At 45.4% G+C, this 19,894-nt stretch overlaps 1 protein-coding gene across 15 annotated transcripts in view; it reads right to left on the minus strand.

Moving 5' to 3' along the window:
• ZNF618 (zinc finger protein 618) overlaps positions 1 to 12,307 on the minus strand; it is a 182,305-nt gene extending 169,998 nt beyond the window's left edge. For 14 of the 15 annotated variants that reach the window (XM_087419243.1, XM_087419242.1, XM_087419237.1 and 11 more), the window contains exon 1: positions 12,167 to 12,306. In XM_087419243.1, coding sequence (XP_087275369.1) covers positions 12,167 to 12,199 — 33 coding nt within the window. In that variant the 5' untranslated portion in view covers positions 12,200 to 12,306. Of the gene's footprint in view, positions 1 to 12,166 lie in introns of all 15 variants that reach the window. The other variant, XM_087419245.1, reaches the window with a different exon arrangement.
• Between the last annotated feature and the right edge of the window lie 7,587 nt (positions 12,308 to 19,894).

Below are 19,894 nucleotides of genomic sequence, written 5' to 3' on the forward strand. Positions count from 1 at the left end.
GGTTCAAGTCCCAACGAATCACCAACCCACATCTTAGGCAAGAGACCTCACCTTCCTCAACTGTAAAACAGGAATGGGAAGACTCCACACCTCAAAGGGCTGTTGTGAGCCTGGACTTTGGCGACCATTTGAATTTGAATCCACTGTCCCTTACCCAGCTGTGTACCCTTGGGCAATTCCTTTCACCTCTGAATCTGAATTCCCACATATTAAAAAAGAAAAAAATCCCTACTCTCCAGGGCAATTGTATTAACTGAGATAACAGATGTTAAATAATTAGCCAGTGCCTGGCATATAAGAAGCAATCGGCAAATATGCAATGACTATACTTCAAGGCAGAAAAACTGTATTTTGCAAAAATCAAGTGAGATAAATAACAACGCTCAACTTCAACCTTTTGACCAAAAGAGTTCCTGATTGAGAAACAAAAATTTATAAGGCTGAATTTCCAAGACATGGCTCAAACTCCTTTCAAAACGCTATGAGCAGGTGAACTGGGCTAGAAAGTTGGAGACCTGGGTTCAAGTCTAGCTTTGCTGCTCCCCTGGGGCTAGTCACCTCCTCCAGGTCTCTGTCCCACTGGAGATCAGGGGAGCTAGATGACTCCCCACCCTGCCAGCTCTGTCCACTACAGCAGCATGCCCTCCGGGTCTTCTAGAAGCCTTGCTTCCCTAATCATTATAGAGAGCAGACATGACTTAGCAAGAGAATGGCTTCCCGCCCCCCAGGACCCCAAATCCATAGCCCCTAATGTGACCTGGGTTTCTATGCCCAAACCAACCCCAAACTGTACTGATTCAAAAAGACCCCGGTTAAAACCCAAAAACTAAACAGACTGGAATTTGGGGGCAAGCAGAGAGATTGTCGAGGGTAATCTTTGGGATTTGTTTTTGCTCGTCTTGTTAGGTTTACTTTCTTCCAAAGTGTTTAATTAATGTTTAGGGGAATGGATAAGCAAAGTGGGAAACAGTTTAATTTTTTTCCCCCTGAATTACTAATATCTCTCTCTCTCATGAATTCCCACTACCCTTCCATTTTAACCACCTAGTTATGCTGATACCTACACCGCCTCATCATTCTTCCTTCTCAGTCCCAAGCTCTGAGCCTTTCACTCTGTCCAGTTACCTGACGAAGCTGCTGTGTGACCCTGAGCAGGCCACTCGCCCTCTCTGGGAGGAGCAGGTTGGCTTCATCAGCACCATCCAATAGAAATGTAATAGAAGCCACATAGGTAATTTCAAATTTTCTAGTAGCTGCATTGTAAAAAAGAAAAATTAAAAACAGGTGAAATTAATTTTAATATCTTATTTAACACAACATATAAAATGCCATCATTTCAACCTGTAATCAATATTACAAAAATAATTACCGAGATCTTTTACAGTCTTTTTTCCTACTAAGCATTTAAAAGCCGGTGCGGATTTTACACTTCCAGCGCATCTCAACTGAGGCTAGCCACATTTCAACTGCTGGACAGCCACGGGCGGCTAGCGATTACGGAACAGGCTTAGACAATCTCTATAAACCTTTCTAGCTCCAGACTCCCAGGATCCAAAAAGACGACCAGGTTCGCAACAAATTCCACCTGGAGCTGGTAGCATTCCAGGGAAGTTTCCCTTCTCTGAAGCCTCATCTCAGGCCAGTTTCAGTTTTATTTCAGATCACTTTCACTTTCCGCTCTTCCAGCAAACAGTATAAGAAAACATCCACATAAACACACTTAAATTTTTATAGTTATTTGTCCCAGTTGATGAAATTAAAAAAAAAAAAAAAAACTCCAGCATCCACAAATGTCTTCATCTAGCCTCTCCAGGTATGCCAAGCGCCCCGGCTGTGTCCGCTTGGCTTGCAAAACCCTGAGCCCAAAATAAAACCAAACGCAAATTCTCTGCAAAATTTCACCCGATAAAAATTCCCATCCTCCCTTCTCTATAAAAATGTTGGGGCTGGTGGGAATTTGTCTGGCGGAGGCTCAAAGCTGAGAGGTAGAATGGCTGGCCCCTCGGGCGTGCTGTCTTGGACAATAACACATCCAGTAAGCCAGCCAAAACAGCTTCTGACTTTGAATGTGACCAGCACACCGCAAGCCGGGGGCTTGCCCAAGGACACTCAGGCTCCACTTTGCAAGAGTCATTTCCACCCACGGGGGAGATACCAGGTTTTCTTACTCCCTGGGGTGTCCCCCACTCCCCCCCAGAACCAGGGCTGGCCCCTGGGGATCAAAGATTCCATCCCTGACACAGCGCTCTCTTCACAAGAAAGCGGGTTTTCCTGTTTTCTATAGCAGATCGGGGAGCCGAGCGTCACCTGACTCCATTCCCTTTAGCTTATATATGAAGCCTCGTTCTGCTTTGTCAGCCAAAATATTTGTCTCATTTTTCTGTCGACTCAATACAATCCTCACCTCGGCCTCCTTCCTTTCCTTTTTAAGAAAGCAAGGAGTTGTCACCAACGTGTTTCTCCAGTTTTTCGCTGTTCACGAAGCACTTGTCAGTCCATTAACTCCTGTGACGCCTGTAGGAAGCCTGTTAGGGGTATACAAGTGGACTGTTCTCCCACTTAACAGATAAACCATCGGAGGCTGTGTCAGGGGACCCAGACCCCAGTGACCCAGGCAAGTCACATACACGACTGAAATGGGAGGAGGGCAGGAACTGACTCAACCAGGAGAGCACAGACTTTGGCAAAGGCCTAAAAATTCCAAACTTTCTGCAAACTTAGGCTGGCAAATAAAATAAAACAAGATAAGGGACCAATTCACCTTGTGGGCACCCATCTGGGCTTACACAATGTACCCAACAGGGCACTAATAATAAGCGATTAGTGCTAGTTATAAAAATTAACACATATGAAAAAAATAACGCATATGGAGGGCTTCAGAGTTTAAAAAGCATTTTCAAATATGTTACCGCATTTCATTCTTGTAAAAGATTATGACACAAGATGTAGAAATTAAGATTCCAAGGGTCTGAAGAATGTAAACAGAAAACTTGTCGAAAACCCTGGTCATCATCTAGGAACACCCAGGCCTGCCTTGCCCTCTGCCATATCATCTATACTATAGGAATAACAGCGCGGGGGAACTCCGCCCAACCCAGTGGCCCAGCCACCAGCATCTCCCCTTTGAAACCTGATCACTCGGGGATCAGGCAGACAAGCAGGTCCTTCAGCCCTGCTTTGATGACAACCCCAAGGGTATCTAATTATAACAGGGAAGGGAGGAGTCAGGATCCTCTCGCTATCTCGCAAGACCAAATTAACTTTAATTCCTTCTGACATGGGGTATGTGCAAATAGTAGAAAAAGCACTGTTTGAGGAGTTAAGAAATCTGAGGCTTGAAGTTCCACCTCTGCCAATTTACTAAGATTTTGGGCAAGTCACTCCACCTCCCTTCCCGTGTGTGTGTGTGCGTGTGCATGCGTGTGTGTGTGTGTGTGTGTGTGTGACTAGATCAGGAATGACAAATCGGCTTCATGTCCCATGCTAAACCCAACTGACTGGTAGCATCATACTAAGAAGGACTCTGAGGCCAGTGGCCAGACTCAGTGGAAAAGGCTGCCATGATCCATTAGCGATGTCTGCCACAGGCTTGGAAGTGAGGAGTGGCGGCATGTATATTACTCATTTACCATCCCCGGACTAGATGATGTACAAATTACATGCTGCAAGTGAAAAGCACCTTGCCCTTTACAAAGCTTTTTTCTCATACTCCTCCTAACTTTTTATAAGAACCCTGTGTCACACGGATCATCATTATCATCCCCACTTTACAGATAAGGAAAACAAAGTACAAGGAAATCAAGTACTTTGGCAAAGATCACAAAATGATTAAGGAGTGGAGCAGAGGGGGGAGCCAAGCCTTGTCCTTCCAACTTCGATCTGTTTATTTTACCCCTGGAAAGGTCAAACCGGTGTTCTGCCACTAGTAGGACAGCTCATTCATGTGGTTGTACAGAAGGGACCACCCGTCTACAAGGCTTCATTTCACTGCCACTGGTCACTTACACCTTTTAGAGAAGGGGCCACAGCAAAGTTATGAAACCCACCTGAAGGCACAGAAGGAAAAGGGTGTCAATTCAGAGTTCCAGAAGCTTCTTCCCAAGGTGAAATCCCACCCTCACTGTACAGGTGAAGAAGCCAACCCGAGAGATAAGTGAGGTAAAAAGAGCAGAATTGGAAGTCCCTAACATCATGGTCCACCCCACCAGGAACATGACACTCTATTTCCTCAATTCCAAGACACCTCACACTATTAGTTACACTGTCAATTTTATAACAGCATTTGTTTTTGTTTTTGTTTTTTTGATGAGAAAGCTTGGCCTTGAGCTAACATCTGTTGCCAATCTTCCTCTTTTTGCTGAGGAAGATTGGCTCTCAGCTAACATCTGTGCCCATCTTCCTCTGTTTTGTATGTGGGACGCTGCCACAGCATGGCTTGATGAGCAGTGCGTCGGTCCATGCCCAGGGTTCAAACCTATGAACTCTGGGCCACCTAAGCAAAGCGCGCAAACTTAACCACCACGCCACTGGGCCAGCCCCCATAACAGCTTTTTAAGAAAAAAAAATAAGAGGGAGAAACAGTACGCTAACAGGACACATCTATTATAAGACACATCTCAATTTCAGAAACATGAAAACGTGGGAACATGACCACTGAGGAAATATGGTCTACCTCAAATGAGGATCCTGTGCTCCGTTGCTGAGCCGGGCCATCAGGTGTTAAAAATGGCAGCGTTTCATTAAGCTTAAGGAAAAAAATTAAGCAAATAAACAGAATGTTCTCAGTTTTCTCCCATAAATCTTCCTTGAATCTTTGGCATCTACAAACCAGAATCCGACCAAAGATGGGGTTCGGTTGAATATCAAATCACACATTTAGCTACTTCATGTTTAAGAGACCTATGTGTCCCGGTGTTCGGCAAACAGCCCCCCAGTGTCCAGGTCCTGGGCTCGTGGCCAAGAAGACCAGCTCCTCGCGCAAACACGGGGTACTGTCGGGCCCGTCACCTCAAGACTTCCCCCATTTCCACCTCCTTAGAAACGCAGAGTCCCATTCGCCATACCTGCAAATCAGTCATCTGGATGATGACCCCAAATGCCCCCATCCACTCTAAAGAAACAGTTTATTCAACAGGAGTGAAGGGAGACAGGGAACTTTTTAAAATTCCCCAAGACATGTAAAGTCAAAGAAGCATTATCCCCATCCAAGGAGCCCCCTCTGATTTATTATTCCAAGGGGGCCATGGGCTTCACAGTTGGCTCTAAGAAAATGTGCTTATGGCTCCCTAATAAAACACTGGTTTTGACCAAATGGCTAAACCCAAATTGGTCACCTACTCTTTACTAGGCTCAAATCCGACTGATCTATTTCCAAAAATCAAATTAAGTCATCAAATATTTATTAAGCTGCTATTCTGTGCCAGACCCCAAAATGAATAACCAATGATCCCTGCCCTCAAGGAACTCACAAGCTGGCTGGAGAAACAGAAATGCAAACCACCAGCTCTCATCTGTGGGCCCAGAGTATTTGGAAAGCACTGCGGGATGGGGACAGATGAAGTCTACCTGGGGAGGTTCAGGGGGGCTCCAAGAAGACATGCAGGTGGTCTCGAGGGGGGTCTGGTTTCTCATGGAGCGGAAATGAATGAGGGAAGGGGCCCTAGAGACAGAAGGCCCAGCATCAGAAGCTCAAAGGAACACAATTCACCACGACTAGGATTTATCCCCTTTTAAAGACTGTGCCACAGGCTTCAAAACAAATCCAGAAATACTGAGAGGAGCTAGAGCATCCCTGGAATGGAAGCACTGAGAACACTTAAAGACAGGTAAGGTCCAGGAGGTGTCTCATCCCAGTCTGTTTTAAAGCAACAACCAAAAAAGTGTCCATTTTCGGTTGTTACCTAACTCTGCCCTTTAAACATAAGCCACCAAATTTCCAGAACTACCAAAATTGTCGTCAGTGGGACTCAGTCTCCCCAGATGGAGACCCACTGGCCACTGCATCAAGAGATAAGTCACGTGTGTGGACCCCCTTCTAAGGACCGGCTGGGTGTTTACCCACGTGCGGCCTCATTTAATCGTAAAACAACAGGTCAGGTCAAGATGATTACCCCCCTTCTTCCAGATGCAGAAGCTGAGGCTCCAAAACCAGAGGTGACTTTCCAAAGCAACACACAGCTAACCATGCAGCGAGGGTGGATCTCAAACTCTGGTCTGGCTGACCTCAAATCCAGCTTTCCATTTCACCAACTGGGCGGATGTCAGAAAACTTCTGTGTGTCTGACTTAAGGCCTTTCGTGGGGGAATTTCCCGGCGGTTCCATGGTCAGTTCAGAAATGGATTTCACCGGCGGATCATCTTTGCCTCCTGATCTCCTCCTTCCCCTCGGACCCCGACCCTGGTCCTACCCAGCGCCCGCTGTCTTCTGACATCTTCATCCTTCTTTCAGGCAATCCTTTATGAGACCCACCTCCTACAAGAGCCTCCTGCACTTGCACGTCTCAACTTCAAGGGCACACAGGCTGACACACATCATCCTGGGGTTTCTAGCCATCATCAGTCATTTTTAACGAAAGCAGTCTGGCTTAACCCTGGCAGAAGACTGCTTCGGGACAAATAAAAGGAAGGTGTGGACCTCTTGAGCCAGAAGAGGCTAAATGGATGTAACTCATCGTCACTAGAGGCTGAAATCCCTCAGGGCATATGGGGCTCAGGAAGGAAGTCCCACCAACAAAACCAAAAGCTTTGAAACTCACGTCACTAACCTTCTGAGGCCACCTGGTAACAACTAGAAGGAACACTAGTGTGGCCCTGTGCTGCCCAATACAGAAGCCACGAGTCACGTGTGGCTACTGAGCTCATGAAATGTGGCTAGTCAGAAAAGACTTAATACTCCCCACAGAAAGAAGATAAAATATCACATTAATAATTTTTATATTGACATATTGAAATGAGAGTAGTGTGGATATATCGGGTTAAATAACTATATTATTAAAATTAATTTCACCTGTTTCTTTTTACTTTTGCTAAAGCGTTACTAGAAAATTTAAAATGACGCGTGTGGCTCGAATTATATTCCTATTGGACAGCGCTGGTCTGACACAGTCAAAAGATGAGGAGACTCAGACAGCAATTCTGGAGTTTTTAGGAATTGCAGACACACAGCAATACAGACGCTCACAAAGTCTGATGAAAATTTAAATATAGCACAAGCATGAACTCTCTAACTCCAGAAAAATTCCTCCGGCAATTTGAAGTAAAAGTGAGGAATAAAAGTGTGCCTGCTCTCCCTCCCACCAAGACAGGCTTCCACACTACTTAAAATCTCCCTTCTACACATATATGGTGACGGATGGGAACTGGACTTTTGGTGGCAAACACGACGCAGTCTATACAGAAGACAAAATATAATGATGTACGCCTGAAATTTCCACAATGTTATAAACCAACGTGACGTCAATAAAATAAATCTCCCTTCCAGCAAGAACCTGGCAAAGACGCTGCCTTCACTCCAGCACCTGCCCTTCCAGTCAATCTCATCCCAAGCCGACAAGCTGGGGTGCATGCCTGACCACCAGGCAGCTGAGACTTCTTCACAGGTGGCCCTTAAGGCAGGCTCAACCAGGGGACAAAACATGTGGCCCAGGACACCTACCCCACAGGGTTCACATAACAATCAACTGGGATAATAAATGAGAAAATAAGATATATGCAGTCAAGTGCAGTGTACGTGCAGCAAATCATGTTGGATCGTGCAGTCAGTAACCTTCAAACTCTTCTTAACCACGACTCACAGTAGGAATTACAATTCTCATCATGCACCTACATCGGTAAATATAAATAAAACCAAAGTTTCATGAGACGACGCTTACCTTCAATACTGTGCTATCCCTCTGCTATCTTGCTCCTCTCTAATCTATTTTTTTTATGTTGATTGTGATCCATTATTGATTTTATAACCCACAAATGGGTCGGGATTCACAGCCTGGCCTGGGTATGGTGAATAAGAGGTACACCCCCCACTCTGTGATTGACACTGCTATCTGACCACTGCACCCCTCTCTCCAGAATATGCAAGTCCAGATGTGACCTCAGAATCCTTCTCAACACAGTGATCCAGGCAGCTACAGCCAATCACTCAAGAGTTCGAATCAGAGATGAAACCTATTTGTTATTATCTTTGTTCTGATCCAGAGCTCTCATTTCATCAACGCAAAAACTGCGGCTCAGAAGGAAAAAGTGATTTGTCCAAGGTCACACAAGACCTCAGGAGAGCTGGGGCTCCTGCGGCCCCACAAAGCCACTTCACCTTACATCACCAGGGAGGAGACACAACTGACACGAAACATTGCAAGAACATGGAAAAAATTCAAAATTTCGCCATGACCGTGAAAACTCAGCTTATACATCCAGTGAAACACGCAAGGAAGTTCTTATCACCCCACCAAGGAGAAGACATGAGCATTCTGAGGTCAGAGGAAGCAGCGCTCCAAGAGCTGAGTCAAAGGTGGGGGGAAAAACTGTATCTGACAATGGAGGAGTTTTTAAACTCTGACTCTCAAATGAAACAAACCACTGGCTGTTTATTTTCTAGGATCAGGGAGAGGTCAGCCTTACACTGACCAGCCATCTTTGTTGCTTTCCTTCTAGAAAAGCAAGAGCCCTTGTTCAAATTCACCTCTGTGCAGGGCAGAAAGTATAAGCAAACCCTTTTTCCTAGCTTGGTCCAAAGTCAAGCTATAAAGCAGGCCCTTGAAATTTCAAACCTTATTAGAAAAAAAACAAAACAAAACAAAACTCCTTAGGCAGAAAAGCAAAACATTAAGTAATAAGAGTCTCCACTGTGAAACTGAGTATAAATGATCTTTCACCAAAATAACTCAGGCTATCATCACATTACCACCCCTCAACTCCAATTTGCCAGATTTTTTGCCCAATATTATAAGAGAATGTGGTGAACAGACATGGGCTAAAAAAAATTAGCTCCTATATCCATTTCTGGTCACACTTCCATCTAAAATAGGAGGTGAGAGAGGCAAGGCCAGGTCAGATCTTAATCCTGAGAGACGCCAATAGAAACAAAAGAAAACTAACCCCGCCCCCGCAGTACCATCATGCACCTCTATTTCCTTTACAACAAACATGGTCAGAATAACCAATTTTTTTTTTTTTAATTAAAAAACAGATCTACCAAACAGAAATGATTTTCAATTTCTAGCCAGGGGTTCCCCTTAAACCATAGACCACACAACAAAATTTCAGCCGAATGGAATGAAGGAATCCGAGTTGTGTGTTAGGAGATCCCAGCCACACAAAGGGACGAGCTGCAATATTTTTATTCCTTGCACCAGAAATAACCTGTTATCTACAACCCTGACTTTTTCTCAGATGCCTGCAGGGGTGCCCACCCAGCCCTCCCCAGCCCAGGGCACAGCTCTCCTCCATCACTTGCTAAACTCAGGCCTACTGTCTCATGAGGCCTTCACAGCCCTTGGAAATTATAAATTCTTTGACTGTCCTAGGCATCGGCCTAAATAATTCAACAGAAAAAAAAATTTTAATTATGCTACTAAAAAAAAAAACTCACTCCAAATATGTCAGAATGTGGCCAGTCGGTCCTGAAGGATTTCGTTACTAAAAAAATAAAATCTCCCAAATGCAATGGCGATGATGGGAAATGTCAAGTCTCTGCCACTGTCTGACATATTTCACAGAATTCTATCCCCTTAGAAATGTGAATTTCCAGAAAACCGGATTGGGAATCCACGGACTGGGGCCACTATTCCTTCCAAGACCAGTTGGTGGCTGGCAAAAGGGGCACAGGGTTTCCTATCTTAGTCCTGTGTGACCCACCATCAGCTCCCCACCCAAGGTCCCACCAAGATCCCACCCTGCAAATGCTACCAATATTCACCCCTCCTTTTGGACAAAAAAAATCACAACTTTTTTTTTTGGTTCAAAATCCCCAGCAAGTTCAATCAGATACTTTATCACAAATAACCCTTCAACTTCACGTGGGTACCTTATTTTCATCTGTTAAATTTCAATTCAGTCAATATTTGTCTTCTAAAAAAAATTTTTTTTTTTTTTTGTTTCACCTTCATTTGATTTATTTTAAGGTCAAAAAACCTAAATCAAATACTGTTTGCACATGTGCTTTCATGTTCCAAACGCAGTACCTCTGAGTTTGGCTTTTGTTTGTATTTTGATTTTTTTTTCCTTTAGAAAAAAAAATCAATTTTGATGCTAGAATCAGCTGAATTGGTGTTTTACCCCATTTTTTCCACCAAAGTAAGTGTTCCACTAGAGAAGATGGCTAAGAATCATTATTTTCATCTCCTCTCTGTCATTCCTTCTTTTATCTTTTCTTCCTAAGTCAGTAAAATTTGTGCTTTTTTTTTAAATAACAGCCCCCCCCCAAGAACGACCAAGGCTAATGGATTTTTTTTCCCCTTTGAAAGTAATCAAATTTGTGAAAAATACCAAATGTTAATAAACTACCAAACCCCCATCACAATCCAAGAGGGCTGAACCCAATCTGGATTTTTTTAAAAATAATAAATTTTTCAAATTGGAAGAGGGAGCAAGCAGAGAGAAGGGAAATTTTCTTTCTACCAAGGATTCCTCACCCCTTGTCTTTATCAACTGATTCAGTTGCATGTCATAAAAAATGAGCTTCTGTGAATCCACTGTTAGTTTTTTCATAATAATGTTAATTATGCATATCTTATTTTAATGGCGGTCTCTCCTACAAATCTGTGGGCTACTCAATTCATATAATGAAATGAATTTACATTTTTTTCCACTGAATACTGCTCAAAAAAGGTTCCTGACGTTTTCTGGATAAAACAACAACAAAAAAAGAAATGCCTAGACCTTTCAGGAAACAAAATCAGAAAACAGTCTTAATTATTCCATCAAAACAAAAAGAAAAGCACAAAACCCAACAAATGCGGGGAAAAAAAGACAGGATTTCACTGTAACTTTTCCAGTTTCTATTTCTTTAGAACCTTGGAATTTAAATGCAGTAAAATGTAAATGCAAAATTAAAAAAAAAAAACCTACAATTTTTGGGTGTGTCCAAAGACAATATTTTAGGGTCTATTTTCTCTTTTAAATCCTTCCTTCTCGGAATTAGAAAAACTTTAAATATTGCCAAATGGTGAAATTAGTCTTTTTTGCCTGCTGAGCTAAACAAGTTCCAAATTACAATGAAGTACAATTTTTAATTGCTTCATAAAGCCAATTCTCCCAGTTTTCCCTAAACTCAACAATTTCCCTCTTTTCCTCATTCCAATTAGTTTTTTTCTCAAACTAAAATGAGTTGGGCAGCCAAACTGACTTTGGTTTTAGGAAGCTTTTTGCTTTCTCCCCTGCAAAAACTGAATTCATTCAAATTCCAGCTTAATTTTCATTTACATATTATCTGGATTTGGCTTCAGAAATAAAAATTGTCTCCACGCTCCTGGGAAGATCCAAAGTGAACATTTTCACCCCAAAAAAGAAAAAAAAAGAATCCCTTTCCCCTCCTCTGCCTTATAGTGCAAACTTTTGAAAAAATAAGAAATAAAAAATATTTCTTTTCAATTTTAATTTTTTTATTTACAAAATAGTATCCTCTAGGTGGCGTCGTTTTAATGGGAAAAAACTACCGTTTGAAGAAAAATTAGAAAAAAAAAAAAATTGAGAAAGGGAAATATGGCCTAAAAAAAAAGATTGTTGCAAAGATGGGGGGCCAGAGGGGAAAGACCTCCCGGGGGGTCATCAGGGATCCCGAGCGCAGAAAGGGTCAGGGGGAAATTGCAAATTTAAGGGGGAGGGGGGAGAGCTGGAAGGGGTTGCATTTTTGCAAAATGTGAATTGTCCAAACTGAAATGGCTGCTCTGTTCTCTCGCCGCTTTGTTTTCTGGGCTCCGGTCCGAGCCCGGGGCTGGAGGGGGCGCTGGCGGGGGGGGCCGAAAAGACCCCCTCGTCACCCCCACCCTCCGCACACCCCGCTGCGCCCGGGGGGGCTCCCCAGCCCCCGCCCCTCCCGTCTGCGCCCACAAAAAGCCCGCAAACGCGCCCAGGCACTTTGCATGTTGCACATCTTGCAATGAAGCGGCGCGGCGCCCCGGCCCCGGCCCCGGGGCCCCCGCGCGGTGCCTGCCCCCGGCCCCCGTCGTACCTGCGGAGCCGCCGCGCCGCCCGGCTGGCTCATGGGTCCGTGCGGGCGGAGGCGGCCCGGCGCGTCCTGCTCCTCCCGGCCGGGCTGCTGGTGCGCGCACAATGCCGCCGCCGCCGCCGCCGCCGCCGCCGCCGCCGCCGCTCCCTCCTCCGCCCGCCCCGCTCAGGCCGGGGGCGGGGCGCTGGGGCGCGCGGGGCGCCGGCCCTCGCCCCCGGCCCGCCCCGGCCGCCCCGCCGGCCCGCCGCCCCTCGCGGGGCCGCCGCCGCCGCCCCCGCCGCCCTGCCCGCCCCCGGCCGGCCTCGCCGCGCGGCCCGCGAGCTCCGGGCCTCGCCTCGGCCTCCGCGCCGCACACAAAGCCGGCCGGCCCGGGGCGCGCCGCGCCCGCCCCCCAAACTTTCCCGCGCCGCCCCCGGCGCCCTGCCGCCCTCCCCCCGCGCGCCCGCCCCGCGGAAAGGGCATGGGCGCGCTGGGAAAAAAGTTTGGGCAGCCGCCCCTCGGCGGAACCCAAGGGGTTAATGGGAACTCTGCTCCCCCATCCGCCCCCCAAAAAATCAGATTGATTTTTTAAAATAAAGTTTGCAGAGCTGGCCTTATAGGAGACTCAGGTCAGTGGGGGTATTCCTATTGCCTCCGCCACCCCTCCCAAAAATTCTGATGGAATTTAAAAATAAAAGTTTGAAGAACTGGCCCTCTGTCAGATGAGAGGGGTTAAGGGGACTCTTTCTAGCCCCCCAGTCAGATTGATTTTAAAAATAAATATTTGAGGAGCTGCTTTTATGTGAAATGCGGGATGAAGAGAATATTTCTATCTACCGCTGTTGATTTTCCTTTAAAAGAACATATTTATTTTAAAAATAAAAGTTTGAAGAACTGGCCCTATGTAAGACAAGAGGGGTTAAAGGTTAAGGGGGTTAGCTCCCCTCGTGTATCCCCCCATCAAGTTGATTTACAAAAGAAAAATTTGAGAAACTGTTTCTAGGTGAAATAGTGAACAAGAATATTTCTATCCAATACCCTAAAAGTCAGATTTTTTTTTTTTAATTTAAGGAACTGCCTCCTTGTGACTTGGGAAGGTTTAAAGGGGAATTTTTTTTTTTCTGTCTTCCTCGTCACCCCCCCAAAAAATCAGATTTTTTTTTTAATTTTTATTAAAAGTATGAAGGACCTCCCCATATAGAGACTGGAGGGATTACTGGGTCCATCTTACATCTCCCACAATTGATTCATTTTTAGAATAAAAATTTGAAGAACTGCTCATATATGAGATGGGAGAAATCTTTCTTTACCCCTCCCAAGAGAAAAATATAAGAATATATATAATTATAAGAATATGAAAATAAAAGCATTGGAAATTAAGGGTAAGCAGGTATCTTTTCTCTGCCCCCACCTTAAAAAATTAAATGTATTTTTTTTTTAATGTTTAAGGAGTTGGATCGATAGGAGACAGGAAGGGTTACAGAAATTTTTGCCCTGCACCCCCTAAAAAAGTTATTTTTTAAATGTCAGGAAACTGAGGGACTGTGTAGAAGACACTTGCTCTCCCTGAAGAATGAAAATGTGGGAAGTTAGCCCACATAGGAGGCACGGTATTAAGAGACACACTCTTCCCCGGACCAAACACGCACAAGAGGTTAAGAGGGATCTTCCAACCATTCTCCCATCGCTCAAAAAGTTGGAGAGTCATGGAAAATAAAAAGTGGCCATTTTTCTCCCCGCCAGCCTGGCAAGTATGTCCCTGGCAGAGGTTTGGCGGCCTCTGCCAAGGCTGGTGTAGGGCAGGCGCCAAGGGGAGCAGGGCAGCCTGTGGAGTTTGGCAGAGTTGGGCTCCCAGGAGCCTTTGGCAGACGGGCAGGCCAGGCAGCCCCCTGCCCACCTGCCCCTCATCCACCAGATGGCTGAGGCCTTGTTACCCAGAGAGATGCTCCAGGTTTGATGTCTCTCTGGCTCCATCCCTGCGTGAAGGTTTCTGGGCACCTGTCTCAAGGCCAAGCCCCCTCCTCTGCCTAGTGGAGCCAAGCCTGACTGTAGGCCCTGGAGTAGAAAGAAAATGGACCCAAAATAACATTGGGTCTCAATCCCAACGGCTCAGACTTATAGGGTACCAAGGAAAAAAATTTGGCCCTGGGAGTCAGAAAAACGTGATGCAATAAGTATTCATTGAACACTTACCGTGTGCCAAGCAAGTTGTGTCTAGTAGGGCAGATACGCCAGAGAGAAGAGGATTGCTTGCCGCAGCCCTTCTCAAACTTGAGACATCCTCAGAATCACGAGGAGGGCCTGTTCAAACACAGATCACTGGGCACCCACCCCCCAGACTTTCTGATTCAAGACACCAGGGGTAGGGACCACTAATTTGCATTTCTAACAAGTTCCCAGGTGATGCTGATGTGGCTGTACCACATTTTTAAAACTATTGTGATGTAGTGCCAGCAGCAAAATGCACAGGTGTGGGAGAAAGAGGAAGGGCCAAGCCAGCCTGGGGGTCAGCGAAGATTCCAGGAGGAATAACATCCTGCTGGAAGAGTGGGTAGAAGCATCCTTCCTCTCCAGGTCTTAATCAGATGGCAGGGTCTCTCCAGATTAGGAATTCTTAAATAGCATCCTTGGATAGGTTTGGGGATCCATGAACTAAGCAATTTTGTCTTAAGCAAATTTATGTCTATATGTGCATTTTAGGGGAGAAAATCTCTGGCTTTCACTGATTTCTCAAAATGGTCAGTGACCCCAACCTGGTATGATCTGCAGCCTGTTTCCAGGCACCTCTGGCCTGGAAAACCCTCATGGATCCTTCTCAGCCTTCTCTTTCTGGAATCACTGCAAGCCCTTTCTGCTTCTCTGCCACCCATGGGCCACAGGAACTGGGCCTTCTCTTCTGTCAACACATCCCAACAGAGCCGAGAGTGCATTCAACACCACTGTGGGGTGCTCCTCCACGGGAGTCCCAGCCCTGGAGGGTCTGTCCCTTCTTCACTCTGTCCCTTCTAGGCCGTGAACGGTATGCCAAGGGGACAAAGACTAAGCTTGATGTCTTCCTGACAAAATCCAGTTTCTAAATTAATACATGCATTTCCCAAACTATAGTGGAAACTATGCAGTCACCCAGAGCTCTGATTTATCCCTGTTCAGGAAGTTAACTAAGGGTAGACTGGCCACAAGTAGGGATCTTGGGAGGGGGAGAAGAACAGGGACAGGAGCTCAAGTATTTAGTCAGAGCCCAGGGGGCAAGACCAGACCTGCTCAACTTTGGAACAGGAACCACGATATCACAGGGGGAGAATGACCATACGTTTGTTGGACACATAGTCCAGTAGGACCTCCAAGGGCTTACCATCCTCTAATGATCCATGATTCAACTTGACATACCCGTGTTTATCAAATTCTGGAAACTTCTGACCCCTTCCATGCCCAGCTCACTGTCCCCTGAATCAGTACTGCCAAATTAACACCTATATGGCTTAATTATTGAGAGCCCAGGCTGTGGAGCCAACCACCTGGGTTCCAACCTTGGCTCTGGTCCTCACATGTGACATAACCTTGAGCAGACAATTCAACCTCCCCTTGCCTCCAGTCCCTCATCCTTCAAGTGGCGCTGACAGTAGTATCTCCCTCATGGGGGTGCTCTGGGGGTGAATGAGATAACACATGTAAAGCTCTCAGAAAGCGCCTAGCACCAAGAAAGCACTCCATACACGTCAGCTGTTGGAATCAGAGAGACGTGTGTTTCCCACCTCTGCCACTGACTAGCTGTGTGACCCTGGGCTCATGGCTTAGTCTCTGAGCCTTAATTTCTGTGGCTGTAAAATGGGGATCCTAAAACCTACTAGTCTTATCAACACTCTTTTAGTTGTAACCAGTAGAAACGAAATCACACTAAAATTTAAAAAAAGGGGGAAGGTGTTATTTGATTAAATTAGGAGGTAGATCGTGGTACCCAAGGGCAGGAAATGAAATGAAGCCTCAAAAGGATTTGGAGGCAGGAACTAGAAAATCATCAGGAATTGGTGCTCTCTCCCTCATTCTGGTCTCTTGACATCCCAGCCCCAATTTACTCTCTCTCTCTCTCCGTCTCTGTCTCTCTCCCTCCCTTCCTCCCTGCTTCTCTCCAGGTGAGTTCTCTCTGCTTCTCTGGGCACACAGTCAAAATGGCTGCCCCACAGCCTCTCAGTGCCCACAGGTGCTCACCAGTGTCTCTGTGTCCGAATCCGAATTCTCAGGACAGAGAATGTGATTGGCCAAGCTTGGCTCAGGTGCCACCAGGAACCAATCATTGATGACCAAGGGGAACAGCGTCATATAATACACAGAGACTTCTGAGACCCACCCCGGAGGGAAGAGGGTGTGGTGGGCTGGGCAGACCCCTCAAATGTTGTACCTCACCGAGGGCAGTGAGATTCGCTGAAATCAGGGGTATAAAGGAGCCCAGCCCAGGGCCTGACACACAGACACACTCTCAAGGTGCGTTTCCTCCTGCCGGATTCTGGAGGCGTTTGGGTAACCAGGGCTTGAGGATGGTGAGATTTTCTCAGGTGAGGGTGGCGAGTAGACGTCAAGCTTGTGTCACAGGCAGGTGAGGGGACAAGGAGATGTGAGTTGCCCCAGAAGTGGCCTTTAGGTCCCCAACAGAACTTGGGTCTTGGCTGAAATCTTGCGGGTAGATCTTGGTAGAGAAGATGACTTTTGAGTGAAACAATAGGTTCTTAAGAGTGTGGAACACAAGGAAGGCAGGGAGTTCACAAAATGGTGTCTTCTTCCTCAAGCTGGGTTTCCTTTTTCAAGCCTGAAATATGAGAGAAGTGCTCTTTTGTAGCAGCCCAACCAGGGAGACTTGGGCTTCCTAAGTCTCTGCACAATGGGAGAGGCCCACACAATCCGGTCTTATAAAATCTCAGCAATTTATCAAACAAGATGGCAGCATTTTCTTATTCCATCCACTACTTGTCTGAGGTGGACAAGAAAGGTACAATCACTCCCATTTTAAAGATGAGGAATTTGAGGCTCAAGTTCTTGGCCAAACCAGCCTGTGGCAGCCCAGTGGGACTCGCATGCACTGCTCTTCCCATGGTGCTCTGGCTGCCCCCATGGAACTGTCTGGTGACTGGAATCAAAATTGGCAGATTCTTTAAATCATCTTGGTTTGGCTCTGGAATTTTCTTCTTTTCCTTCCTTTCATACCTCTCCCTTCCCTCCGCCACAAAGGAAGAAGTTGGGAAGAGGTGGCAACAACTTATTTCCTCAAGAGAGGACCTTGCGAGTCATGGTGAAGTCTCCGGAGAGGCAGATATCTGAGGCCTCGGCAGTCCCCCAGGGAGGTGAGTCCAGGAGGAAAAGCCAGAAAGAACGAAGACCCAGGACAGAAGGCTGGCAAATCGAAAGAAAGAGATCAAGCTTCTGGCTCAGACCAAGAATCAGAATCGAGGCCAGATCTGAGTAGCCTGTCCCTGGATTCAAGAACAAATGCTTATTATGTATCTAAAATGTACAGTATGTTTCATAAACCTATTCCATGGGCCTGCCACCCCATAAATTCTGGAGAACATCTAGCATCCTGGTGAAGATCTCATCCAGTCTCTGCCGTTAGACCTGTGTAGGAATCTCTGCTCTGTACTCACCAGATTGCGACCTTAGCCACCATAAAAGCCTCAGTTTCCTCATCTGTAAAATGGGCAAAATAAGGTGCCTGACATACAGGGCTATTTAAAGCATTAGCTCATGTTAGGCACTCAGCACACGGTAGTTATTGCTAGCCCCAGCCACTTTAACATATATAAGGGAATTCAGGCCCCTGGGTGGTGGGGGTTGGGGGGTGGAGTCACCTCATTTGAGCAGCGTTATCCAGCCAATAAGGGAACAAAGTCAGCTTAGAGGCAGTGGCCCCAAGTCCAGCAGGCTAAGCCCCCCAATACGGCAGCAGTCCTGATCTTAGTTCTGCTGGATCTCAGAATGGAGGAGGACCCAGGCCAGGGGAAGGAAAGAAGGGGAAGGAAGATGGCAGGAGCTGGTCCACGGCATTTTCTCCTAATGCTGCCTGGAGCCCCCAAAGGAGGCTTTAATCTGTCCTTTCTGCCGTGAGGTCCTCTTGAGAATGGGATTAGCTGACAGTGGCCTGGTGCGGGGCTCAGGTTCTGGACTCAGACAGAACTGAGCTCAAATCCCAGGTCAGCCCCTTTCCAGCCATGTGAGCCTGAGCACATCACACTACTGTCTCTGAGCTTCAGTTTCCTTAACTGTTAAATGGGATAATAACATATACAAGCATGTTTTATATGAGGGTTAGAAAAACTGTTGAGCGGCAGCACACAGTAGGTACCCTAGATGTTAGTGATGATGATACTAATCATGGCGTGATCTCAATGCTTGTATCTGCTCAATTGTCCAGTGGGTGGAGCATGTCTGAAATGACAGCTCGGCCATGACACCGTTCAGTTACACTCCTCAGTTATCTCCATTAACAGATGAGGAGAGTGAGGCATGGAAGGTAAAATGCAGTGTATCTTTCACAGGTAAATGGACCAATGGACATGCCGTACCTCCCGATGTGAGGCATGAAGAAGAACCAACAGCACTCACATGGAATTCCTGCCAAATATGCATAACCCAGATCTAATCGTGGGGAAACAGCAGACAAACCCAGATCGAGGGGCATTCTACAAAACAACTGGCCCGTCGTCTTCAAAAATGTCCGTGTTATGAAAGGCAAAGAAAGGCCGAGGAATTGTTTCAAATTAAAGGAGACTAAAGAAATATGACCAACTAAAGGCAAAGGGTGACTGGAATTGAACCCTAGATCAGAGTGAAAAAAAAATTGCTATAAAGGACAATATGGGGACAATTGGTGAAATTTGAATATGGTAGGATATTTGATAATGGTATTTATTAACATTAAATTTCTGAATTGATAAATGTTCTGTGGTTGTGTAAGATGATGTTCTTGCCTTTAGAAAGTACACACTTTTGGTGTAAAAGACATGATGTCTGCACATCTCAAATGGTTCAAGAAGACAAATTTTATATATATATGTAGATATATGCATATATATGTACATATATCATATGTATATGAGGTAAAGCATAATATGTGGCTGCATATTAACAATTAGGGAAGCTGGGTAAAGGGTATACAAGAGTTATTTGAACTATTCTTTCAAATCTTTCATTTAGCTTTGAAATTATTTTAAAATAAAAAATTAAGGAAAGTAATATATCTGAAATGTTTGGAAGAGCTAGAAGCCTACATTGAAATTACTTTCATCAGAATGAGTTAAAGAACTCATTCTTGTATGTTTGACAACAAAATTTGATTCATTGATCTGTAGTTTGATCACATCAAAATCTGCTGATGAATTTTTTTCCTAACAACTTGAGTTTTCTTTTGTGACCATTATTCCTCCCAGGTCCAATTTTTCCCAGGCAGATTTGGTGATCTAAGTTTTGTCAAGAAGATTTAGGGTCTTCCATCAATTTTTAGTCAATAACAATCTTTACTGTGTGCAGCACCAGTCTTGGTCAGTTTTATTTTCTGTTGCTTATTTCTACCAAGTAGAAATTTTTTCAGTTTTTGCAATTTTCAGTGTTACCAATAAGATTGAATTTTTCAAAGAGTTATTATTTTTTTCTCAAATTAATTTTACTTGTATAGTTTAGAGGGATTCTCAACCCTGGCTGGGCGTCTGAAACACCTGGCAGGGCTTGGGAAAAAGAGAGTTTTCCCAGCCTCTCTCCACCCCCACC

Source organism: Ceratotherium simum, chromosome 29, assembly GCF_057802395.1.
Source record: "Ceratotherium simum simum isolate JZ-2026a chromosome 29, ASM5780239v1, whole genome shotgun sequence".
NCBI lineage: Eukaryota > Metazoa > Chordata > Mammalia > Perissodactyla > Rhinocerotidae > Ceratotherium > Ceratotherium simum.